The sequence below is a fragment of the Pelodiscus sinensis genome, chromosome 9 (genome assembly GCF_052426305.1).
Source record: "Pelodiscus sinensis isolate ZL-2025 chromosome 9, ASM5242630v1, whole genome shotgun sequence".
Taxonomy (NCBI): Eukaryota; Metazoa; Chordata; order Testudines; family Trionychidae; genus Pelodiscus; species Pelodiscus sinensis.
The window spans coordinates 19509664-19537263 of NC_143060.1; the positions used below are offsets into that span (position 1 = coordinate 19509664).

At 40.9% G+C, this 27600-nt stretch overlaps 1 protein-coding gene across 2 annotated transcripts in view; it reads left to right on the forward strand.

Annotated features, from left to right (window-relative positions):
• The window catches only part of ROR1 (ROR family WNT receptor 1), a 277094-nt gene extending 251337 nt beyond the window's left edge, over positions 1-25757 (forward strand). For both annotated transcript variants that reach the window (XM_075936157.2, XM_075936156.2), the window contains 5 exons: positions 6186-6313; positions 9327-9644; positions 11029-11274; positions 18156-18364; positions 22781-25757. In XM_075936157.2, coding sequence (XP_075792272.1) covers positions 6186-6313; positions 9327-9644; positions 11029-11274; positions 18156-18364; positions 22781-24205 — 2326 coding nt within the window. In that variant the 3' untranslated portion in view covers positions 24206-25757. The remainder of the gene's footprint in view (positions 1-6185; positions 6314-9326; positions 9645-11028; positions 11275-18155; positions 18365-22780) is intronic.
• Positions 25758-27600: the final 1843 nt, after the last annotated feature.

Genomic DNA, 27600 nt, shown 5'->3' on the forward strand with positions numbered 1-27600 from the left:
GACCCCAAATATGGCGATCAGCTAAATCCTGAGTATGTGGGCAAGGCTCACCAGCCAGACACTCAGAAAGTTCTCTATAGTAACTCCTATCATCCGTCCATTGACCTATTTACCACTGATAATGAATGGTCAATTAGTTACCAAGATCATATTATCTCATCAAACCATCCCCTTCATAAACCCATCTAGTTTAATCTTGAAGACAGATAGATCTTTTGCCCCCACTACTTCCCTTGGAAGGCCGTTCCAGAACTTCACTCCTCTAATGGTTAGAAACCTTCGTCTAATCTCAAGTCTAAACTTCTTACTAGCCAGCTTATATCCATTTGTTCTTGTGTCCACATTGGTATTAAGCTTAAATAATTCCTCTCCCTCCCTGGTATTTATCCCTCTAATATATTTAAAGAGTGCAATCATGTCCCCCCTCAGCCTTCTTTTGGTTAAGGTAAACAAGCCAAGCTCCCTGAGTCTCCTTTCATAAAACAGGTTTTCCATTCCTCAGATCATCCTAGTGGCCCTTCTTTGTACCTGTTGCAGTTTAAATTCATCCTTCTTAAACATGGGAGACCAGAACTGCACACAGTATTCCAAATGGGGTCTCACCAATGCCTTGTATAATGGCACTAACACCTCCTTATCCCTACTTGAAATACCTCGCCTAATACATCCCAAGACCGTATTAGCCTTTTTCACAGCCACGTCACAATGGCAGCTCATAGTCATCCTATAATCAATCAGGACTCCGAGCTCCTTCTCCTCCTCTGTTACTTCCGACTGATGTGTCCCCAGCTTATAACTAAAATTCTTGTTATTAATCCCTAAATGCATAACCTTACACTTCTCACTATTAAATTTCATCCTATTACTATCACTCCAATTTACAAGGTCATCCAGATCTTCCTGTATGATATCCCGATCCTTTTCTGAATTGGCAATACCTCCCAACTTTGTGTCATCCACAGATTTTATCAGGACACTTCCACTTTTGGTGCCAAGGTCAGCAATAAAAAGATTAAATAAAATTGGCCCCAAAACTGATCCCTGAGGAACTCCGCTAGTAACCTTCCTCCAACCTGACAGTTCACCTTTCAGTATGACCCGCTGTAGTCTCCCCTTTAACCAGTTGCTTATCCACCTCTCAGCTTTCATATTAATCCCTATCTTTTCCAATTTAACCAATAGTTCCCCATGTGGTACTGTATCAAATGCCTTATTAAAGTCGAGGTAGATTAGATCCACTGCATTTCCTTTATCTAAAAAATCTGTTACTTTCTCAAAAAAGGAGATCAGGTTGATTTGGCACGTTCTACCTTTTGTAAAACCATGTTGTAATTTGTCCCAATTGCCATTAGCCTCAATGTCCCTAACTACTTTCTCCTTCAAAATTTTTTCCAAGATCTTGCATACTAAAGATGTCAAACTAACAGGCCTATAGTTACCCGGGTCGCTTTTTTTCCCTTTCTTAAAAATAGGAACTATATTAACAATTCTCCAGTCAAATGGTACAACCCCTGAGTTTAGAGATTTATTAAAAAATTTTGCTAATGGACTTGCAATTTCATGTGCCAGTTCCTTTAATATTCTTGGATGAAGATTATCTGGGCCCCCCGATTCACTCCCATTAAGCTGTTCAAGTTTGGCTTTTATCTCGGATATGGTAATATCTACTTCCATATCCTTAGTCCCATTTGTTATGTTATCATTATCCCTAAGCTCTTCATTAGCCACATTAAAGACTGAAGCAAAGTATTTGTTTAGATATTGGGCCATTCCTAGATTATCCTTAACCTACACTCCATCCTTAGTAATTAGCGGTCCTACTTCTTCTTTTTTTGTTTTTTTCCTATTTATATGGCTATAAAACCTTTTACTATTGGTTTTAATTCCCTTTGCAAGGTCCAACTCTACCTGACTTTTAGCCTTTCTCTTTTTGTCCCTACATGCTTTAACCTCAATAAGGTAGTTTTCTTTACTGATCCCTCCCATTTTCCACTCCTTATATGCTTTCTGCTTTTTCTTAATTACCTCCCTGAGATGCTTGCTCATTCAGCTTTGGTCTAACACACCTGCCTATAAATTTTTTCCCTTTTCTTGGGATACAGGTGTAGTGGGAAAGTTCCAAGATAACCATCCATGCATTTGCAAAAATATTAAAAGAACCAAATGAGGAAGAAAATGGAAAGTAATTTTTTTAAAAATCACATTAAAATAATGCACAAACATCTGTCAGTAGTAAAAGTTCAAGCCTTCCCTTTTAGTTTTCTGCTCTGTACTGACATGTATACAACATATACGATGCCAGTGACATACGGAGCACTGGAACTAAGATGTACACATACATCACCAAAATTGATTTTGTACATGCAGCACCTAATACAATCAGACTCTGAACCTGATTGGTTCTTCTGGGTGCGACTGAAATATTAATAGTTTAAACTAATAAAGAAAAAATAGAGGTGAAAAGTACTTACTGTAAACTAACTTTTATAAAGTCTAAATGCCAAATAAGATTAAAGGCTCTAATCCAGCAATGCACTTGAGCACATGCTCAAATACTTGGTCCTGCCATGAGAGTAGGGGACTGGACTCTATTACCTCTCAAGGTCCCTTCCAGTCCTAGTATTCTATGAGTCTATGCTTAGATCCCATTACATGACTGACTTTGGTGGGAGTTTAGCATGGGTATAAAGTTAAGATGGCTCAAGTGCTTTGCTGAATCATATATTAAAGGACTGAGCCATCTCCCACTAAAGCCAATGGGATCCATTTTGTTACTTTTCATGGGAATCTGATCAGGCCGCAGAAACCTTGACAGTTAAATAGCAAAGTGGTGCTCAGATTTCAAAAAAGGGGTCAAAACCACGTAGAATCTGTGGCTATGTAAAATGAAGTGCTGATCTCAGTCCTGTTCTTACTGACAAATATCTATGTCTTAAAGCCAACCTTCACAATTTCTTGGTCCTTCTTGGTCAGGAGTGCAATTGAGTTTTGGAAACATACATTGCACAGCTAATGTGGCCTTTGTTCCATGGATAAATAAATAGCTTCTGTTCCCAGAAATGTTGACACTGCACCTTCAAGATGAGTGTTCTTTCGTCATAATGGAATAGCCTATAACTTTCCATACTCCATAATGTAATGTAATTTTTGTTGTTTAAGTAAAAGAGGTTGCCAGGACCTAATCAATTAAGAGTCTAGTTTTGAACTATTAATGGTAGACGATACAATGGATGTGCATGCCATAGTCCATTACCTCCTAGGGCTTATTTTGCACTGTCTCATCCCTTTAGGCTGGGGACTCTCAAAATGGAGTCCGGGTGGTTTTATAATCCTGTCTTTTTTCCCAGGGATGTGCATGTCAGACTTCAATATTAGTCCTGTTGCTCTCAGTTGATTTACTCCATTGCCCTGTTAGTGGAGTTGATTTCCAAAATACTGCAAAATAGCGCATGCACCATTTGAGCTACTAATCCTCTGTTTTGTCTAAATGAATCCTTGTCTAGTCACCAGCATCCAGAGGGAGGGCCTTTTCGATCCTGCCTGTTCCCTTTATCTGTAACCTTTATGAACCTAAGATTAACTCTTTCTTAAAATCCTGTACCTTGGGGCATTGCCACAGATAGAAATGTACTCATTCACATCCCTTTCAGCATTCAGCAAGTTATGTTGGATTAAATCTTCTTTAATATAGGAGTAAATTTGAGAGTGAGGTGGAGCAGCCTTATTAATAAAACTTGTATTTGGCTATGAATTGAAGTATTTTATACATCCATAAGATTTCTTTGTGGTGGTATGACTCATTCCAGTGCTCAATCACCTTCAAAGGGACTTGCTAACTTATCTAGTCACTAGATAAGCTCCAATATAAACCAGGAATATAGGTTTAACTTGACGGAGAATTGGCCAGGGGAATCACTTCTAAAGTCCCGTGTTTCTTTCTTTCAGTCCAGATTCTAAATTATATTCTTTCTTTGAGATTTTATTTCTAAAATAAAAAGAAGGTGGCATGAAAAACATTATTACTTGTAGTTTATATAACTGTTCACGTTCCAGGCATGTGTAAGCAATAGCTGTAAGAGAACTAGATTTTTAAAGGAATTTAATCCTGAAAGATGCAGGCAGACAGCTAGTGGGATTTTCAAAAGTGTTTACCTCCCGTTAAAAAAAGGGGGGGGGGTGCCTAGATGCTTTTGAAAATCCCAGTAGGTTCATCTCTAAACCTTCAGGTGTCTGGCTTTATTAGTGTAACTGTAAGAAGTGAAATGCCACCTCAGCCTTTCTCACCACACTTCTATGCTTTTACTATAAGACGGAACATATGAATTGTGATTTTATTTCTAAAAGAAAAAGAAGGCAGCATGAAAAAACATCATTACTTATAGCTTATATAATTCTTCACATTCCAGGCATTTGTAAGCAATACAACAGTTCAATCCCTTTGGAGTCATCACTCGATGAAGCTGAGTCTGTCAGCTGAGTCGTTTTAAATAAGAAAGGGCATCTCCACAGTTCCTTCCCTTTCTTCACAGTTATGCATTACTTAATTTGATGTGTGGTTTCCGATCTCCCCATGTGAATTTAGAAAGTGTGCTGTGTTCATCCACAGACACAGCTATCTGGCAAGTTGCTAGAAAGTGCTGAAAGATATATGGGGTGGCCTGAAAGATGCCTGGGGCCACCTTCATTTTAAACCCATTACCTCCCCCAAGTCATTGGGCAAGACACTAGGTAATAGCTTGTGCATACCTAGTGGAAGGCATCAAAGAATCTAGTGTCTGTGCGGGAGAGGAGCAAAGTATCTTTGTTAAATGGCAGGCTGATTTAAATCTCATCTGATCTTTTCCTATCTGTCATAATTTAGTGATGAATAAAATGTTTATAGAAATCTCCACCCAGACGAGAATGAATTGTGCATAATCTGTCTATATGAAGGGCAACATCAGTGCTCTCTTTCCCCATTTGTAAGTCATGGATTGTATAACTTGGGTTGTACTGCCTGCATGGCCAGCATGATCAATTAGGGAGGTAGCCAGGTGTCTTGCTCATATATATTCAGTTTGGCATGATCAGTGTGTTGTGGTGTCTGTATAAATGCTCTATCCATCTTTGCAAGCCTTTCCCCAATATCACATTTTTGCAAAATGTGAAATTAAAAGGGCCATATAATGCAGCTAAATACTTTTTCCACATCAAATGACCCTCTGCCCTCCTCTCGCTGTCTCTTTTAGAAGATGAATTCCATCACATGCCTGTTGATACTCCGTTCAAACTAAACAATGTCTAATCCATTTATCTGAGGGTTGATCGTTTCCTTTCCTACTCTTGTCTGAAGAATATTGGCAAATAGTTTCATATCTGTATTAATGTATTAAATGCCTAAAACAAAGTGTTTAATGAAGCAAATGTATCTGTGAGGCTCCCATTCTAGCTCTTGTCCTGTTTTATGAACAATTTTATAGTATTTGCTAAATGTGGAAGGAGCTCTTCCCCATTTATAGGTATTAACTCTGACTCCTGAGTGGTCTATTATGTTTTACATTTCTGATTTCTCCATCCATGTTGCTTTTACTGTTGCATTTAGGTTCAATGATTAAAGTAGAGGATTTGGAAATGCTTTCTCAATATCACAGTTTAAGTAGTAGAAACAATGTCTTGTTATTTAAAATAAATGTAAAACTATTTTTTTCAGTTGTGGCTGGATCGCATTCTTGAATACAGTCTTTCCCTAATGTAGAATTCAAACACTTAAAACAACATTAGTCTGTGTTTTGACTGACTTATAATATTGTGTTACCCGTATTCACAAAAGTTGAAGTTCAAGGAATAAATATGTATGTTGCATGTATTTCCCTCCGAGATGCTTTTTCAGGCAATTGAAAACCAGCAAGAGAATCTCTTACCAATGAATTCAGACAGGTTATTACGTCTGTGCATTGTGCTCTACCTCACTTAAATATGATTTAATCCCTTAACACAGTCTTAAGTGGTGTGAAGGACTGTATGGGGGCCCTCTGCAGAGGGTGAATTTCACCTGTAGCAAATTATAGAGTATCAGGCAAACATAGCAGAACTCACTAATGTATCTAAATAATATACATATGAATTCTCTTCAGTGACTTTTTGCTACTGATTCCATTTAAAATATGTTGTGTTTCAACGTATTTTGTGTGTGTGATTGTTTTTAGTGATGAGTATGAAGAGGACGGGTTTTGCCAGCCATACAGAGGGATTGCTTGTGCAAGATTTATTGGGAATCGAACAATTTATATGGAGTCTCTACATATGCAGGGTGAAATAGAAAATCAGATTACAGGTAGGTAAAGTATGATGCTCCTAGCTCTCAAAAATATACACCTTTTTTCCAGAGAACTGTTAGAGACTCTTATCACTAACACAATTTTTTCATTATACAGGCAGTCCCCGAGTTACGCGGATCCGACTTACGAACGGGTTACGAACGGGGCCCTCCCTCTCCCTGGTCTCCAGCAGACCAGGGAGAGGAAGCAAAGCGGCGGAACACGCAGGCAGCAGACAAAGCTCTGCTTTGCCCCCCCGTCCCTCCCCCATCCCCCTGGTCTGCAGATGGGGGGGCAAAGCAGAGCAAAGCCGCGGACTCGTCTGGGCTGTCAGCTGCCCACGTGCTCCGCGGCTTTGCTCTGCTTTGCCCCCCCCCCCCGTCTGCAGACCAGGGGGACGGGGGGCAAAGCAGAGCAAAGCCACGGAGCCTGAGGGCAACAGGACAGCCACGGCGTGTCTGGGCTGTCCCGCTGCCCCCGTGCTCCGCGGCTTTGCTCCGGACGCCTGTGGTACAGCGCCGCTCTGGGCACTACTGGACCAACCCGGCAGCACCCCAGCTGCTCTGCCCCAGGCGTCCTGATTCAGCCACTGCTGGTCAGTTTCAGCAGCGGCTGAATCAGGACGCCTGGGGCAGAGCAGCTTGGGTGCTGCTGGGTTGGTCCAGTAGCGCCGAGGAGCGGCGGCGCTACTGGACCAACCCAGCAGCACCCCAACTGCTCTGCCCCAGGCGTCCCCAAGTCAGCCGCTGCTGAAACTGACCAGTGGCTGACTACAGGAAGCCCCTGCCCCGGGCTTCCTGGAATCAGCCGCTGATCAGTTTCAGCAGCAGCTGACTTGGGGATGCCTGGGGTTCTTAAGTTGAATCTGTATGTAAGTCAGAACTGGCGTCCAGATTCAGCCGCTGTTGAAACTGATCAGTTTCAGCAGCGGCTGAATCTGGACGCCAGTTCCGACTTACATACAGATTCAACTTAAGAACAAACCTACAGTACCTATTTTGTACGTAACCCGGGGACTGCCTGTATTAGATCCCCTTCACATTTTTTTGTGAACTTTCCCAAAGCAAAGCCTAATTAGGATTGGTGTATAGCATATTTTCAATTGAATGGGTCATAATAATCATGCAGAAGTTTTTAATATAGTATGTTTTTGATGATTGGTTTCCCCAAACACATACATTTTTTTGTACAGAACAAGAGTTAGATATGGCTCACTTTTCTTTTATCTTGTGCTGTGATGCCAGCAGGTTTTAAAAGCTGAGCAAGGCTCAGCTGGGTTATTACTTGGTTGAGAGACTGTATAGGAAAACCCATGGTACTGAAGAAAGCCATGAAAGTACAGTAATTCCTCATTTAACATGGTAGATACGTTTCAGAAAATGATCATGCTAAGTGAAAACGTGTTATGTGGGGTTAATTTTCCCATTGAAAATAATGGAAAAGGTGGGGGTTGCATTTCAAGCGTATGTGCGCTCACAGCTCCAGCCTGCACCTGTTAGCAGCTGGGACCGGGACATAAGGTTGGGGGAGAAAGGGGACTGGGTTATAGCAGGGAGGGGACGTGTTTGGCTCTGGAGAAGGGAAGTGAAGGACAGTGGAGGGGGCTTGCAACTGGCAGCTGGGTTTCCCCAGCTGTCCTGTCACCGGCAGCTGTGTGGGGCTTCCTCTGCCTCCTTACAAAGCGGCGGAGGTTTGCCACTCGCTGTGCAGTTCCCCGGTGACCTCCTCTGGCCAGATGCCTTGCGTCCGGCCAGAGGGGGTCACCGGGGAACTGCACAGCGAGCGGCAAACCTCTGCAGCTTTGCAGGGAGGCAGGGGAAGCCTTGCGCAGCTGCCAGCCACCGGCCGGCCCTGGGAGAAATCGTGTTATTGCGGGGATGAGGTCGTGTTGTTTGAAAAATGTTCCCTAAAAAAAAAAAAAATCGTGCTATCACGAAAACATGTTAAGCGGGCACGTGTTCAATGAGGAATTTCTGTAGTTCAATAGGTGGCCCTCTTACTTCTAATAAGGAATCTTAGCTGCCCCAGCACTGATAAGAGGCACTATGCTGACGGAAGAACCCTTTGTGGAAGGAGACCTAAAACAAAGCTCTTGTTCTCTGGAAAAGACTTTGTGGTCGTGTCCCACAATTTTAGGTGTGTCTAAAACTCTCCTGTGGTTTCAACTGGACTTCTTTCCATTTTGTGTTGTACAGTGTTGCCATGCACTCTTATAACATTACACCACAGCAATGACGGAACTGTTCCTTAAAGATACGGTAGTTCATACACTCTGCATTTGTTTATAAAGTAATTTGGGACCCTTTGGGATGACGGGTGTGATATGTAAACAAACAACATATTCGTTGTTATGCATTATGTGGAACTAGATGTTCTTACCTTTCATGAAATCGAAGCAAAATATTCAGATGACTTTTTGAACTATTTGGGAGACTTTTTGAGCTATTTTAAGCTAATTTGTGGTTTTGAGATGGATTAAAATCAATACAACGTGGACACCAAATGTAATTTCTTTGTCACTGAAACAAACATTATGCCAATTTTTAAAGAAAGGTTATAAAATCCTCTTTAATTAGTTAACGGGTTAAACCTCAGTGTGCTGAGCCAAGTTGGTCACAGATGGTGGCTTCTCCAGCTGGGCTGGTCCAGGCCTGCTAGGGATGGAGACTGCTCTGCCTGGGCTGGAGCACCCCCTGCTCACACCACATCCCACAGGGCTGGAGCAGCCCCCTGCCCATGGTTGGTGGAGGGCTGCGTCAGCCACCACCTGCGTCCTATAACTGCTAACCCTATTAACAATTCACATCCCTATTTTGAAGTAATTGTTACCCTGTATTTCTAGAATGTGCATTTGTCCACCCTGGAATCTAGTGTTCTGAAATAATAGTTATTCCTATAACTTCCTGAGAAAATGAGTTTGTTCTTACTTTAGTAATTTGCCATTGTCAATTGTGTACAAAGTAGGAGTAATGCTGTTGACCTTAAAACTCCTGTCATGTTAAGTAAAATATTTTTTTGTGTGTGTTACAGCTGCCTTCACTATGATTGGCACTTCCAGTCACTTATCTGATAAATGCTCCCAGTTTGCCATTCCTTCTTTGTGCCACTATGCTTTCCCATACTGCGATGAGACCTCACCAGCTCCAAAGCCCCGGGATCTGTGCCGTGATGAATGTGAAATTCTGGAAAATGTTCTTTGTCAGACAGAGTATATTTTTGCAAGGTCCAATCCTATGATTCTGATGAGATTAAAGCTGCCAAACTGTGAAGATCTTCCTCAACCAGATAGCCCGGAAGCTGTAAATTGTATTCGGATTGGAATTCCTATGGCAGATCCTATAAATAAAAGTAAGTGAAATTTGCTGACTCTGTGCCCTGAGCATGAATTGTCAGGTTAGCATGTAAAGGTTTTGTCTAATCACTCTCTGCCCCGAAACGAGTTAGTCATGAACTCTGAAAACTCACAATCATTGTAGTCTTCCAATTGGATGGTGGAAGACTGAGCTACCCACATTAACTTTTTCAATATTTTGTTCAATGGCCTCTCTGGATTTACGCTGCTAGTAGTTTATTGGCTTCAGATTTCTTTTTGTTAATATTAACTAACCAAAAGGATGATTTCTTTTGTCACATTTTAAGATCAGTCAACATCTAAGGTCATGGTCTTGAAACCCTTACGCAAGTGAGACATCTTTGCTACAGTCATTCTTTATATTCTAATGGAATTGCTGGTGTGATTAAGGACTAGTCAACATGAATAAGGCTCACAGACTCAGGCTCTTACTTGACTGAGATATTATTCAAAGTCATAACTACAGGCATTAATTGGAGCTCGTTTTGAATTACCACTGTATCAAATGTTTGTGTCCAAAATACAATTTATTTCTTTATTTATTTATATTGTCCCCCACATGCTGTCTACCTGTATATCAAAATAATAGATGTGATTAGGGTTCCCACTGTAGTTTTGACTTTTCTTATGTATTATATATTAAAAATACTTGGAGTAAGCTCTTTTCATTACTGAAGCATAAGCTTTAAATCCTCCCAGGAATGTTAATGCAAAGCAGACCCTGCAGGGCCGTCCTAACAAATGATGGGGCTCTACACAGCTGAGCACCCCCTAGTTTCTGCTGGTGTTTGGGTGCTTTCCTCTTCATACCCTTCCTCCCCCCTGTGGGGCCCCTTCAGGGACCTGGCTCCTGATGCTTCCTTCTCCAATCCTCTCCCCCTACCAGGGTCCTGGGGTTTCCCTCCCCTCTGCATCTCCCAAGGGGCACTCTCACTCTATGTGGCTCCTGCTGGCAGTTGGGGGTTTCTGTCCTGCTCCCCCCGTGTGCTTCTTCCCTTGACACTCCACCCCCATCCCCATAGCTTATTGGGACTTGGGGAGCTTACTTAAGGTTGGAGCAGAGCTGCAGAAACTTGGGGCTCTTCTCTGCCCTCTGTCTGTCAGCAGAAGCCTACATTAGCCAGCTTCTGCTGACCACAAGCATGTGGGGGCAGGGAGAAACCCTGCAGCAGCTGTGGACATACAAGCACACATGACTAGGTAAGGGCACCTGAAAACTGGGGAGCCTTTATTCCTGGAATTGGGTTTCCAGGCTCCAGGCCAGCAGAATAGCGTTTAGTGTCTGGGAGGTTAATAACGCACTCTTAGACCCACTAGTGGTTAGTATGTACAGTCACATTCTGACTCTCTGCAATCAGCTGTTGCCTTCATGTTTTTCAGATCACAAATGTTACAACAGTACCGGAGTGGATTACCGTGGGACCGTCAGTGTGACAAAATCAGGACGTCAGTGCCAGCCGTGGAATTCTCAGTATCCACATACACATACCTTTACTGCCATCAGATACCCAGAGTTAAACGGGGGCCATTCCTATTGCCGAAATCCAGGGAATCAGAAAGAAGCCCCATGGTGCTTTACCTTAGATGAAAATTTTAAGTCTGAGCTTTGTGACATCCCAGCATGTGGTAAATACTGAACCATCCTGTTTTATTGTTAATCATCTTAAAAAGAAAAACATAGGGATTACTTTATTGTAGGAAAATGTGTAACATTTGTCTGTTGCATTCAGTTGTGCTGTGTCACATAAGGTCTGTGTAGCTGAGCACAGAAAGCCTTTGTTGTGTCTGGAAAGGGAGCTCTGGTAAAGAAGACTACATACAGTGTTTGTACTTAAAGCCACAGCATCCGAAGCAGGAAATTCCCCAACCAGGGAAACCTTACAGTTCTTACCCATGTATCTGGTAAGCAACTGAAGCAAAAGCATGGAAATATTTTATTAGGAAAGGCTGTAAAGATTAAACCTCCACAATGATATGCTGAAGCACAAGTATTTCTAGCATGTCATGTGTTCTACATTTTCAAAGTTAAATCGGTAAAATTAATATAGCTTCTTAGTGCACTAGAATTTGCTTTGCGGACACTGATCCTAAATGCATTATAAAATTATGTTCCTCTTGATTTCTTTTTTAAATTATTTTAATAAATACAAACCTAGCTTAATATAGTTCAGCCTTTGTTTTAAAAAAAGGTGGAGATAGTTTTGCAAAACACTTGTCACCTTGGTTTTGATTTTGATTTTTACAAAACTTCAGCAATCCAGATTTGGGTTTTCTAAATTTAGGATTAGGTAAGATTCTGGTCTCATTTTATCTTAACTGGTATTTGAAGGAAGTGGGAGGAAGATCTGAACAGTCCTTATTTTATTAAATCTTTATTAATACTAATAATACAGATATTCTGTAAAGTAGAATATACTGCTACTTGAAGGTACATGTTGAAAAATACATCTAGCAATGAGCCTTATGACAACAGATTTGTGATGAAAGGTTTCATGCAAAAAATTATGTTGCACACAAGCAATGCTACTTTCCCCTTGGCAATGAGGTGCTTTTCAATGTTCAGTAGCAAATCTTGAGTTAAAATTAATTTTGATTATGATTACAAACATTTTTTAAATCAGATTATTTTATGGGCCTTATGCATTCTGGGTCTGATCCAAAGACCAGTAGAAAGACTTCCAATGATTTTAGTGGGCTTTGGTTCAGGTTTATACTGAGATTTTCTGTTTAAAAAGGGAACATACATATTACATGGTCACAACTGTATCTCTTAATAGTTGTAATGCTCTGTATTAATTCATATGGTGACTGACAGGTTATTCTCTGAGAGGTCTGCAAAAGTCTGGAACTTGCTCCCTTCTATTCTGAAATAACTCAAAATCGGGGACTTCTAGGGCACACTACAAAATACATGGATTGATTGGATCTAGGGAGAAGGGTAAGGTTGTGCTTCTTAGATGATGAAGGGGGTACGTGTCTGGTTGGCCTGACCACAAAATTCCTGTGGAAAGATTTTAATGCTGCTGAGGTTTAAATGTATTTACTGCATGATTAATTACATTAGGGTGTCTAGATTCTGAGTGAGGAGTCCCTATTTCAAATATAAATAAATAAAATCGTATCAGGCTAATTGTGAAATTGTTAGGTGCTGATCTGCACTTAGGAAATGTAAAGAGCTGGGTAGGTGTGGAGTGTTACTGCTCAGCTGTTTGTGTACTTGCTGAAAGAGCCAATTCAGGAACCTTTTTAAAAGTATCATACAGGCTACCTAATTTGGACTTGTTTAATTGGGAAACTAGCTTAATTGGGATATCTCCCAGGGAACCGATTTAAGCCTAATGAGGCTTTGTGGCAGTGACTGCTGCTTAATAGGAATGGTAATTCCACTTGATTGGGACACTGCAGGGGATGAGCTGGTGCCTGTGTCTCTGAATGTTTGCCTCATGTTGTGCTTAAAGGGGTCTGAAAAAAAAACTGTTGGGGGAACGGGTCTGTCATCAGCCTCTGCCATCTCCCCATCCCCTGAAAAACAATGGCCCACTAGCTCCAAATCAATCCTGTCCCCCTTCAGTTCTGCCCCCACATCTGTCCTGCCCTCCCCCTCCTCACCTCCTTCAGCTCCTGGGGCTTTTCACCTCCTCTTTCCCAGGCTGGGGGAAGCTGCAAAAGAGGCCAGATGCTGCCAGGGCTGAAGAAGAGAGGAGTTAGGTCATTGTTCACCTCACAGGAGGGAAGGGAATAGAGCAGAAAAACTACCCTGAGCTACTGGGCTCTTTCTGCTCCCTCCTCCCCTCCTATGAGACTGGCGTGGGTAACTAAGGGGCAGGAGCAGAGCTCTGTTTGTTTCCTACAGCAGCTCCAGTTGGTTGCTCTTCCCCAGGAGAAGTGGGACAGTGGAGAAAGCAGTCACCCCGAGGTGATTCCCCCACACATCACCCTAAAAAAAAGACACCCCCTTAGCAACCAAGGACACAATCAGCAAGTGTGGTGTAGTGATTCCTTAGTGCAGTTGTGAGGGGAAGTAGGGACAGCTGCATGTCTTGTACTAGGGAGCACCTTCTAGCAGACCTGGGGGATTTCAGTCACTCCCAAGGGAGGGGATGAAGCTATGGATCAAGCCACCCCTCCTAAATCCATAGAGCTACCTTGTTGCATGAGGCTGGGAGCAGAACAGCCATATGTATTCCCTGTGCAAAGTGGGGAAATGGAGGAAGGGCCTCAGTCCCCTCATCTCAACCCCCGCTTTGGGGTTGTGGCCCTCAGCCTGAGCCTAGGTGCCACAATCTGATCTAAAAGGAACAATTGCCAGGTGTCTGGTTTTTGCCCGGACAGTCCGTTATTTCTGGCCCCTGTCCAGTTTAAAAAAAACCAGAAAATTTCTGTTTTTCTTGGATGGAAAGCTGGCGGGGACGTTTTCTCCTGCCACATCTGGTGGAACACGGGGATTCTTAAAGGCGCTGCAACCTTTTTTTGTTCTCCCTTTTTGTTTGTTTGTTTGTTTATTTGTTTTTACTCAACAAGTTTGGTCTCCTTTTGTTTTTGTTTTTTGCTCAACCAAGTTTTTTTCCTGCCATGTTCGGGATTTTTGGTGAAAGCATCTAAAAAGAAGAGCTAGGAGAGAAAATGAAATGGCAACATAAGGAATGGGAGCGGGCACAAGATGGGATAGAACAAGCAAATTTGGGAATAACAAGGATTGTGCAAAGTTAAAACTGAGTCCATTTGAACTTTGCCACCCGATCGGATCTGAACTGGACCCAAGTTTCAGCTCAAGTGTGTATTTAATTAGATTTGTAACAGGCATCTATCTGGCCCTCTTAGCACTTGCACAAATCCAGCTTTGAAAACACAGGCAGCTGGTAGTGTCAAGAGTCAAACACTCCCTCCCAGCTCTTCCACAAAATCCTGAATGCTGTCCTGCCTCAGCCTATCTAACCAGTGACTGGCCCTCTCAGAAAAAACTGGAGCCTACAGGTCGAGAGACTCACCTGCTGTCAAAACATGTATGATCTGCATTTGACTCAAATAAGTGGAGCTGTAACAGTTGGGATGGAGGTGGGAACTGCCTGTTGGGGGATACAGTGACTTGTGTGAAGGAGAGAGGAGAGACACTACACTGACTGCAGAAGTAGCTGGTGTAGAATGATTTTAGAGGAAGCAGAGCAGAGCCGGCAATTTGGAAAGGGAAGTGCACACTCCAAGGCATAAACAGACAAATAGCCAGAAATATATAGAGTAGGAGAGAGCCAGTCCAGAGCTAAATAGACATGCATGGAGAGTCTGTGGCATGTTTGTGGGGAGGTAACATAGAGTTCAAGTCAGGGTCCTTCAGAGGGAACTAGAAAGAGAGATGAAAGACATTTAATTTATAGCTGCCTGCAAATTATTTGTCCACCTTTGTCTGTGACCCAGCCAATGCCCATTTAGTTCTCTACGGTGTTATGACTATTTACTGCAGTTTTTCTTTAAAAACTGGAAAACTTTTGCATTGACTTGGTTTGGCTTAAACATTAACAGACTATTGGGCCTTTCTGAACTTATTTACATATCCCCAGTGGAATCAAAATGTCTCTGTCAAACTTGAATTGTGTGTAGGGGATACAGATTCCTAGACACCAGGCTATTCTGTGGGATACATACGGGATTTCTACTTGTAGTTTACGTTAGCATTGAAGAGCAGTTACTTACACAAGTCCCCTGTACACTGAGAGGAGAACAGATTCCTTTATTAATAATTCAGTTATAAGCTACAATTTTCTCTATCTGCCAAAACATTCATTGGAAAAATAATTAGCTTTGGGCTGAGCACTAAATGAGCCCTCTTAATGGCTACTGTCACTGGGCAACCACATCCAGTTTGGAAGGAAGAAGGGCTTTCTTGGCCTATTTCATCTCATTTTAACTCAACAAATGTCAAGTCTTCACTAGAGAAACAGCCTATAAGGCTTCCAGCAGGTGTCATGATGTTGGAGATGCATGAAATCTGACACTCATAATGTGGGTAATTTGCTAGAGATTTCAAAGGTGTTCTCCAAAGTCATCTTTGTACCTTGTAGCTATTGTATTCATTCATTTTATATAATCCCACTCTGAGTTCTTTCTGGACTGCTCCCGCAAAGGGTCAGATTGCTACACTGGAGACCACTCTGAGCCTCCAGAATAGTCTCCATGCTGAGACCATGAAAGGCAGCATAGTCCATTGGAAAGGGCACTTCACTGGAACTTGGGAGCCCTCCACTGACTCGCTGTATGATCAGAGGTGACATGTGGGAGAAGTATCCAGGGTCACAACCACCCGCTCTAGATTTGCTGCTTGGCTTTTACTGAGCATGTTCACAAAGGCTGAGCATGCTAAGTAACACTGCTGAAGTGGCTGCCCTCATTCTTTCCCCTCCCCAGTATCAGCGGGCAGGGGTCATTATGAATTGTGCCAAGTGACTTGTTCTCCCTACGCCTCTGTTTCCTACCCACTTCCAGATCTAGAGATCTTGACAATAAAATTCTGGGGGGAGAGTGGCAATCCAGCTTTCAGTCCAGAAGAGTTTGCCGTGTCTGTTTAGGTTATAAGCTGTTCAGGGTAGAGACTTGCTCTTACGTGTTGGTGCAGTGCCTAGCACAAAGGTGCCCTAATCTCAGTGGGGCCTGTAGGCACTACTGTGATATACATAACACATAAAATCTGGATTTGTTACTTGTTCTCTACTGCGACTTCCAACCAATACATTGATTCTGAAGTTACTTTTGCCATAGGCTTCTGTCCACTCGGAACTCAAGCCACATTTCACACGGTTAAGATGGTGATGTCTTGCAGCTATTTTATGGTTGGACCAGATTTGAAATTATACCCAGAGAAGAATGTCTCCTTGGCCTTACAATGAAGTCATCCACTCCCTTGTAGATATGTAATTGTTGAGTAATAAATAATGAAATTAGGGCCCTGAAAATCCATGGATACCTGCTTCTTGTCCATAGCCCATTTCTGCAGTTAGTGGAACAGACGTAGATACAACAGTGCAGGTTCTGTTCACAAGCGGTGGCTAGCAGCCCGGGTGGGCACAGCATGCTTGGTGCCAGCAGCTAGTGGCTGGGACTGGGCAGCAAATCCTACTCACTTCATTGCTTCCTGTCCAGTGGCTCAGGCCCCTTGGCCAATGCCAGCATCCCCACCATGGCTTGGTCCAGCAACTCTGAACAGCAGGGGCCAGGGCCCATCCCTAGGGATTGGAGCATGTTTGGCTCTGGCATCCTACCCTTCCACACTACTTTGATGCAACACACACTGCTGCTGCCAGGTGCTGACATTGTGAGCCCCCTGGGAGCAGCACAAAGTATGTCCCTCCTTCCCACTAAATATCCCTATGCCCCCCCTTCTCCTCGAGACCCCACCCCACACTGCCCTTTACCCCCAATCCATATCCTTGTGCTGCCTCTTCCCTGTGAGACCCTGTCCCTCTACTTGCTCCTGTCTGCTCCCTCCCCCACCCCTTGAGATACCTTGCTGCTGTGGGGGTGAGGCTGGATATGTTTCGTGGGATGAGGTTTACCAGAGAGGTCAAAAAATGCCTTTGATGTCGACCGCGGAGTGTCCAGACTAGCGCGCTGAGCCGACAAACAACTGATTGGCTCAGCGCGGCAGCCATTTTAATGTAAATGAAGCAGCAATTATTTAAATCGCTGCTTCATTTGGGTATGTCTAGTAAACTAATCTACATGGCTCTGGTGACAGAGCCATGTAGTCTAGACATACCCTTACTGTATAACCAAACCCTGGTGTTTATCTAAGTTAGGACAAGAGGAAGCTGCATACCGTTTAGGGGGAGTTCTTGAACAAACAGATAAATGGCAGACAGACATGCACATTTCTAAAATGTATAGATAGATAATAATTAAAAAACAATGAATAGTTCTGCAGCACCTTAGATACCCAAGAAGTGTTTGCCCACAAAAGCTCATGATACCATTTACATTTTTTGTTAATCTCAAAGGTGCTGCAGAACTATTCATTGGATTTTGTTTTTTCAGTTAGGGTGTGTCTCCACAGCAGCATTATTTTGGAATAACTGATGTTATTTTGAAATAACAAAATGTGTGTCTACACAGCAAGCCATTGTTTTGAAATAATGTTGAGCTGGAGTACTTCCTACTCTGACTCTTTTAACCCTGAATTCATGAGGAGTAATGGAAGTCAAAGAAAGAATGTTCTTCCTTTGACTTCCCACTGTGTAGACAGCGCCAAAAGCCAAATTAAGCTATTTTGACTTCAGCTACGCAATTGACGTAGCTGAAGTTGCATAGCTTAATTTGACTTTGGCCCTGATGTGTAGACATACCTTACAGACTAACATCTACCCCACTGAGACTAGATAGATAATGCTGTTCACCATTTAGTTTATCGTTCTTAAACATCTCCAGCACATACAGAGGTTTACTATTTTTCATGAGGTATTTTAGACATCACATATGATCACTATTTTCACCTTCTTTTTCTTTTGTTTTTTTTAATCCAGATTCTAAAAATTCCAAGGAGAAGAATAAAATGGAAATCCTATATATATTGGTGCCAAGTGTTACAATTCCTCTGGCTATAGCCTTGTTCTTTTTCATCTGCATCTGCCGCAACAACCACAAGTCTTCCTCCCCTCCAGTACAAAGACAGCCCAAACATGTCAGAGGGCAAAATGTAGAGATGTCAATGCTAAATGCATACAAACCAAAGGTAATTGTGCACCAGATTTCTGCCTTGTAAACTGCTATCTTTAAAAGCAGGTAGTTAGCATGCTTTGCTTAGTCCAGATTGAAACATCACCCAGTTGTTTTCCATCACATAGTCTCTCTGTATCGTAGCACTTTTTTAATGCTATCTGTTGTCACCAGCGTACCCTATCACATATTGTGCAGCATAAAGCTAATAGTTTGTACGTCTTCGAATGTAAAGAAACTCAAGTTCACATTAACAAATTAAGCAGCTGCTTGTGAAATAGCATGGTAGCCTTGTTTTAGTTAGTAAGTAAGGGGAAGGAAGATGCATTCTTTCATTTTATTGGCTGTTTCAAAAGGCACTTTTTAGTGAATCGTTTGTCTCCATTTATTCAGCTAACATCACTTTAAAATGATCTCCTCCTTGTACATTCAAGTTTACACATTTTTAGAGAGATTTGCAAAACAAATAATCAAAAATATATTTGTATTTATAGCCTACCTTTCTGAAGCAAAATGAACCCGAATTCAGGCATTAGACTCAATGCAAACCATGCATAACCTTCATTCTGTTCATATTGTGAACACTCCAAAGTGATGCTTTCAGAATGATGGCAATTTTAATCACTCCCATTTCAGGCTCTGCGCTCTCCATATGTGAATGTGTTTCATATAGCAATTGTGAAGTATGCCTACTACTTGCTCTTGAGCATCAGGTTCATAGTATTAAGTTATGGAAAATTAGTCAGGAGGGGGCCCAGGCAAAACTATTTAAATACACTGTTGTGTATTGAATTTGCAATATGTCCATATGACAGGGAGTCAGGTTTTAGTATCCTTCAAAGAGAGGCAGAGTAATTCTGTTGACTCATGCTGGAAGTCTGACCTGGTGTGTCAAAATTAAGTTCCGAATTGTATGGGGGGAGGGGTAGTTTCTCTCTCCCTCTCTCTCTTAACTAGGGTTAGAAACAGAGATAAAAGATCTTGCAGGGATAAATCCTAGAAGGAAGCCAACGCGGAAGAAAGTTTAAATTGACATTTGTATTTTGTCTTTAAGAGAACAATAAAAGTAAATGTACAGCATGCAGTGTGTGGCGAGAACAGAGTGCTGAGTTGGCCAGTTCCCAATACAAAATGAATTCTCATTATAATTTCATTATGAGAACCTTACTTGGAAATATGCAACTGTGAAACCTTATTTGGAAAAAATAAGTTAGTGGATTCAAGAAACAAGATGAGTTATAAGAAAACAAAAAGATAGGGAAAAAACAGAGCAGGGGGCCAAGCCAGAAGGCATCTGGTTCTAAAGTTCCCCAAGTTTTAGAAATGTTTGAATGCAGAATTTTGTTTGTCAGTGAAAATACATAACTGGAGAAGGTTGAGAAGATAGCATGGTATGGCTACCCTGCAGTGGTTACACATGTAATGCATGCAACTAATATTGGATTTTATTTTATTCAATCCTCCTTACCAAAGAATCATGCCTTTGACACAAGGTGAATCTTTATGCCATAATTTTATCACTCATGGATCAAAAAACTGTGCTAGCTCCTCCTCTTCAAGATTGTACCTATGGTACTTTACATTACAAATTAACTCAGTCCAATAAATATACAGCGTAGGAGGTTAGTTTTTGTTTTTCAAAAAGAGTGACTTCTTTAAGAAGCAGAATTATGAAAATGAAGAATATCTGTTAATACCTATAGAAAATCACAAGATAAATATAGTGTGAAATGTATGTTAGATTAAAGATGTGCCTAAATGACATCCCACGTCCAAATCTCCCCTTCACTGGATCCAAACTGAATCTTAGTCCTTTCTCTATATCAGATACTCAGGAGGAAATTCTGGCCCCACTGAAGTCAATGTGAATTTTGCCTTCGTCTTAATAGGGTCCATATTTTACTCTTGATCACCAATGTATTAATGCTTTATGCAGACAGTGTGGCCAAGCGTCTTGCCTAGAATGTCTGCACATAGAGATCACGGTGTTTTCTTCTGATGTTTAGAATTATATGCTGCAAAAATCACCTGATTTCATTTATGACAATTGTATATTTTCCTGTTGGGAGAGTGGCTGCCTGTCCCACTGACACAACTGTTTTGGCTGCCTTTCAAACAAAATTTTAAAAAGAAAGGAAGTAGAGCTCTATTTTAAAATATTGTATCCAGTACCAATGTCAAACTTGGTTAAAAACATTCTTGCTCATACTGAGGTGGATGTGTGTTTACTCTTCCAAATAAAAATGTTAACATTTAAACCAAGAGCCTGTTTCAGTTTTAAGGTACTTAATTGCCTTAGTGAATATAATAAACTGAGTCCATCTTGTCATTCAACTAATGGAAGCAACTGATAAAGAGATAGAAGCAATCGGCTTCATTCTTTCTGTTTTCCCTTTGTACTTGGTTTACTTTGGCATGATGCCTTGTATGTATTTTACACTTCTTTACATTTTGTACACCACTGTATGACAAATACTTGTCAAACAAAAACTAAGCAGATTTATATCCGCTTAACTTAAAATGAGCCCTTCCTGCCAAAACTTTATGACTTCATTTTCTTTCATAGTTTTCCACTATTTTGGTTCAAACAGACAAACGCTGCCTGAGGTCAGACAGAGGTCATTTCACTTTCATTACTAAAATATAATTTACAATATGCCAGACCTAAACAAGTTTTAGCCTAAAGGATTTATATAATATAAACCATCTGCTCTTCAACAATACAGCTAATTTCCTGCCATCACCGTACAGTCTACTGGCTGCTTGTTTAAATGTCTTTATGATTTTATTTTTTTCCTCATGAAATATTTATCTAAAATTTGTAAGTGGTCAGTACAACTAGAATTCATTTACTGTGAGTATGCAACTTTAAAATGATTTTTAAAAGTCAGTTCTTCCATATTAATGATGTAAAACTGCACAATATTCCAAGAAAACAAATGCTCATGTTTAGATTGCACTATTTTACTGAATGTGGATTCCAAGCTCAGTTATCACCAACAGGCGGATGCTCCAGTTCGACAGGCACATCACAGGCAGGGGCTGTTCCGCCTTGTCTGTGGCAAGCCCAGCCCAGCCACCCCTGCACATTCAGGAGCTATTCCAGCCACCTGGCAGGAGCAGCCCTTGTCTGTAATGGGGAGGGGTGGATCCTGCGCCAGTCTGGCGGCAGCTCATGCAGTGGTCAGTTCAGCCCAGCTGGGCGGCAGCAGTACCACCACCCCCCTCCACCTTTCCTTTAGTAAGTTAACCAGTTAAACATGAAGTTAAATGGGATTTTACATCCCTAGTGCCTACCTTTAGGCTACCAAGTCCATAATTTAGGCATCTCAGTATGTTACCTGATTTTCAGAGCTGCTGAGCACCTAGTGACATTAACTTCTAAAAATAAGGTTGGTTGTTTGTCTAAATATGGGTGTACTTGCCTAAATTAGGGAACCAAGCATGAAAAAGATTTGGCCCTCATTTCTATTCTCTTTTAACCAAAGTCTGATGTTTTACCAGCTGATTCTACATTTTTTTTTTACTTGTACACTCCCTCGAGTACACACAGAGCTAATCTCTATCGTACCCCAAGGGGTTAACATTTAACTCTAGGATGAAACTTAACTGAGTCCTAAGACAGGGTTAAAACATAAATTTGCCCCTAACATTATATGCCCTGGTCCTTCAGAGCTGGACTTAAGCATGTATGTAGTCCAGCTGAAATCAACAGAAGTTAATGTGGAAATATTTTGCTGTTCCGTGACCATATCTGATACTGTCCTCAGTCTTTGTTCACCTGTATCTAGACTTGCAGAAAGGATGGACAGTTATTTTAATTTTGATGTGGAGAAATTCTCCCTCGTACAAAGCAGGAGTGAAAGAGGCAAATGGAAGGTTTAGGCTGGACATTAGGAAAAACTTCTTAACTGTCAGACTGGTTAAGCACTGGAATAAATTGCTTAGGGAGGTTGTAGAATTTCCATCATTGGCGATATGTAAGAGCAGGTTAGATAGGCATCTTATCAGGGATGATCTAGATGGTGCTTGGTCCTGCTTTGCGGGCAGGAGACAGGACTTGATGACCTCTCAAGGTCCCTTCCAGTTCTGGTTGTCTGTGATTCAGTGAGGAATTGTATGGGTACTGGAGTATTGGAATCCCCAGCCTCATCCAGGCTCTCGATTCATCTGGTCACACACGTATCTCTGCTAGTGATGGCAACCGATACTCCTGTGAACAGAGCCACTATAGAACTTGGATCAACATGACGTCTTTGCTGCCTAGTCTCCCTATATAGCAGAAGCACAATATTTCTACTGCCATTTGAGTTATAGATACTGTTGCAGGGAGCAGCAGGCTTGAGGACTTGTTGAGAGTGTAGGCCTCTATCTTAGCTACCCTTTTTGTCCCTATTGTTGTAACCTACTCTTTGATTTGCTGTTTTAACAGAGCAAAGCTAAGGAGTTGCCTCTTTCTGCTGTTCGTTTTATGGAAGAACTGGGTGAATGTGCTTTTGGAAAAATCTACAAGGGACACCTCTATCTTCCAGGCATGGACCATGCTCAGCTTGTTGCTATCAAGACACTGAAAGACTTTAACAATCCCCAGCAGTGGACAGAATTCCAGCAAGAAGCATCTCTCATGGCAGAACTCCATCACCCTAACATTGTTTGTCTCCTAGGTGTTGTGACGCAGGAACAACCCGTTTGCATGCTTTTTGAGTACATGAATCAGGGTGACCTCCATGAATTCCTTATAATGCGATCGCCCCATTCAGATGTTGGATGTAGCAGTGATGAGGATGGTACTGTCAAATCCAGTCTGGACCATGGGGATTTCCTGCATATTGCTGTTCAGATTGCAGCAGGCATGGAATACTTATCCAGTCATTTTTTTGTCCATAAAGACCTTGCTGCTCGGAACATTTTAATTGGAGAACAACTTCATGTGAAAATTTCAGACCTTGGTCTATCAAGAGAAATATACTCAGCAGATTATTACAGAGTTCAAAGTAAATCCCTACTGCCAATTCGCTGGATGCCACCAGAAGCAATTATGTATGGCAAGTTCTCATCTGATTCAGATATTTGGTCCTTTGGCGTGGTCTTATGGGAGATTTTCAGCTTTGGACTTCAACCATATTATGGATTCAGTAATCAGGAAGTCATAGAGATGGTCAGGAAACGACAGTTATTACCATGTTCTGAAGACTGCCCTCCCAGGATGTATAGCTTGATGACAGAGTGCTGGCATGATCTTCCATCTCGGAGGCCAAGATTTAAAGATATCCATGCCAGGCTGCGTTCTTGGGAGGGACTTTCAAGTCACACTAGTTCTACTACTCCCTCTGGTGGAAATGCCACCACTCAGACAACTTCACTCAGTGCAAGTCCAGTTAGTAACCTAAGTAATCCTAGATACCCTAATTACATGTTTCCAGCACAGGGTATACCACAAAGCCAAATTGCTGGGTTCATTGGACCTCCAATACCTCAAAACCAGCGATTTATTCCAATCAATGGATACCCAATTCCTCCAGGATATGCTGCTTTCCCAGCTGCCCACTACCAACCAGCAGGCCCACCCAGGGTAATTCAGCACTGTCCACCTCCAAAGAGTCGTTCACCAAGCAGTGCAAGTGGATCGACTAGCACAGGTCATGTGACTAGCTTGCCATCTTCAGGATCCAATCAGGATGCAAATATACCTTTGCTATCTCATATGTCAATTCCAAGTCACCCAAGTGGAATTGGTATAACAGTGTTTGGAAACAAAACTCAAAAACCATACAAAATTGACTCAAAACAGTCATCCTTATTAGGAGACCCCAATATTCATGGACCTAATGAATCTATTATTCCAGCAGAGCTGTAAGTAAGTCAGGCCTTTGTAAATAAACCTATAAACAGTACAATTAGAAAGACGTAGAAAAGATTTATATTCAAATATTTTATTAAAGATTTTTCTGGTTACTTAACTGACTTCTGCAACAAGTATCTTCTGTGAAGTTTAACTGTGTTTAACAGGATGAGCAGACACCAAGATATAAATCATTGTGGTATTAACACAACAATGTGAGCAAACATTTTTTTCAAGTATCAAATTAATGTTTATTCCTATAAGGGACAAAAACAAATCCAGATCTTTGTGATGATCATCATACACTTGATTTTGACACGGCTTTTAAAACTCTGATATTATGGTTTATATTTCAGAAACTTTATTATTTTGAAAACATTTTAATATTTGTCAGTCACTTCTTTTAGGAGAGGCAAATGTTCAGAGATTTACTGGGTATGCAATTCACTTCCAATAGCTAGTTTAAATATTTGTAAGTTTTGCAGTCAAGAATGGTGTTTCAAATAAGTGATACAATCAGGTAGGTTTTTGTTTTTCACCTGAGGTGAGAGTCTGAGTTCATATTTAAACCGAAAAACTGCATAAAATGTCCTGACATTCAGTAGAAGAGTTATCAACTCTCAGGCTACTAAAGTAATCTGGTAATGTCTGCTAAAATAGATGGAGTTTTAAGAAACTGCCTTTAAAGGAAATTAAATCGAGAGTTTTAATTTCAGAGCATGAATCAGCTGGTTCAAAATTAACATTTCATAATTTTATATGTGTAGTTATAACAGAATTTTTGTATCCTTTTGTTGCTATGCAACTATTTAATAAAAAAAAGCTTTGAACCACAGTTTATGTAAGGAATCAGTTTTCCCAAGAAGTATTTATTGTTTCAGATCACCACATAATTTTGTGACTATGACTCCAAAACCCTCTAAAAATGGAAAATCCACATTCCATCAGGAATCGAAAACATTTATGGCAACTTTGTCTATTAGTTAAAATAATGTGAATTAAAGTTAACTTTTCGCTTAGAAATATGACATTTGTATTATTACTGAAATTCATTCAGGTATAATCAATCTAGATTGATCATTTTGAAACCACTTTGATGATTTACAAAATAACTATGTACATTACATCTTTTCACAGACTTGGCTTATATTAAAATAATATCTTTTGTGTCCATACAATGAAAATAATCCGTTGCTCAGTTTGACGATATTGTATAGTATGACTTTATTTTCACATCTTTTTGCACAAAAGTGTTTTGTATAGAAGAAGTGAAATACATCTCTGCATTTTATATACTGGTCTATTTCTTTTTTGTTTTTAACCTGCTGTAGATGTTCTTGAAATATATTATGGTGATATTCAGCCACTACCTTATACATACATTTTATTTTTATTTGTTTTCACTGCATGCATTTAATCACTGTATTATTTGATGATTGATTTATTAATTAATTAAGGGCATTTCAATTAGGCATGAAAATGTAATACCAAAGGCTATTTTATACTGATGATATGTGCATTTTTGTATTTCACACACCAGAGATAATATTAAACACCGATTATTTTATGCTGCTGTTTATTAAAACATTGTTTTAATATAAAAATCGGTATTTCCTGAATCTTGGTATAATAATTGCAAATCCTAATATTATGAAAGGCCACATCCTGCTCATCTTACTCAAGCAAGGAATATTAAAAGTCAGAACACCTCATTACCTAAGTAAGACAAGCATGATTTTGCATATAATATTTTATGATAATTGAGGGATAAATATACAGATCTTTAAACTTTAAAAGCTGGCCATGCAGATGTTTTGGGAAGATACTAAAAAGACAGCAATAATAAAACTAGACTGCAAAACTAGTGCATTCTGTGCTATTCTCTGTAGGGTAAGTTCAACCCCGGAACAGAAGTCCAGAGTACCATTTAAGCTCATTGTTAAGATCTGTAGTGAGACTTCAGTGCCACATACGTGCAAATGCTCTGAACCCTGTGTACATGTATGGCCCAGATATTCAAAGGTATTTTAGCACCTAATTCCCATTGATCTCATTGGGAGCTTGGCACCTAAATACCTTTTGAGAATCTGAGCATATGTGTTCAACAAGAATCCCATTAATGAATGCTTTTAAGACCATGTCTTCAGTACTATATATATACTGAGCCCACAAAGCTGACATGTCATTTCCAGGTTAATAGCATTCAGATCTGGAATTTTAATTAGGATTTTTGCTGTATTTAAGGGAAAGTTTCATTTTTGGAGACAAAAATCAATCACTAATTACATCTATACTAAACTTCCCTCTGACTGACGGATTACAAACCCTAAGGCTGTGTCTAAATTGGCATCCCTTTCCGGAAAAGGGATGCTAATGAGACACTTCGGAATTGCAAATCCGCAGGGGATTTAAATACCCCCCGCGGCATTTGCATTTACATGGCTGCCGCTTTTTTCCGGCTCGGGTTTTTTGCCGGAGAAAAGCGCCAGCGTAGACGCGATTTTCCGGAAAATAAGCCCTTTTCCAGAAGATCCCGTATTCCTACTTGGAATAAATAAGAACACAAACTGTGACTTAAATAAAGCAACCTTTGTATTTTGGCTGGCTCATGGCTCTCCATGTAAAAAACATGCTTGAAAAGTGATACCAAGATTCTTAATTTTGCTTATTCTCCTGAAAGCATTCGTTTGATAAGAGCATGATAAAACCAAGAGCATCCTCATAACCCCTTCCACCTATTGTACAAGTACTACTAGATTCATTGGTTCAAGAAGAAAGTAATGTCCATGTGACAAGAGAAAGCACCTAATTAACTAGATCTATCACAAGTGGCATAGGTCTATCATGCATTTGACATTTACCACAGCAGGATAAATCCAGATACACCTTAGCTGCTAAAACAACCACTAAAAGTAATCAGAAACTACTGTGAAGTCAGGCATAAACCACACACAAGCAAAAATGTACAAATGTTAATGCTGCAGATTCTTAGCACCCCATAAACATATTGCTTGCTTAGGTGCCTGCGGATAAAAGTGTTTAGCTTTAGACATGCCAGTTTGAAAATGTGCCTACTGGAGCAGCAATGGCAGACTTGAAAAAAAATCTTTCGGATTTGCATAGAAATACATTAACTCTAACCCCTGCCCACTCACAATTATAAGTAGGTTAGGGGTATGTCTACACTACCACCCTAGTTCAAACTAGGGTGGTTAATGTAGGCAACCGGAGTTGCAAATGAAGCCCGGGATTTGAATTTCCCGGGCTTCATTTGCATATTGCCGGGCGCCGCCATTTTTAAATGTCTGCTAGTTTGGACTCCATGCCCGCGGCTACACGCAGCACGAACTATGTAGTTCGGATTAGGCTTCCTACTCCGAACTACCGGTACACCTCGTAGGAAGCCTAAT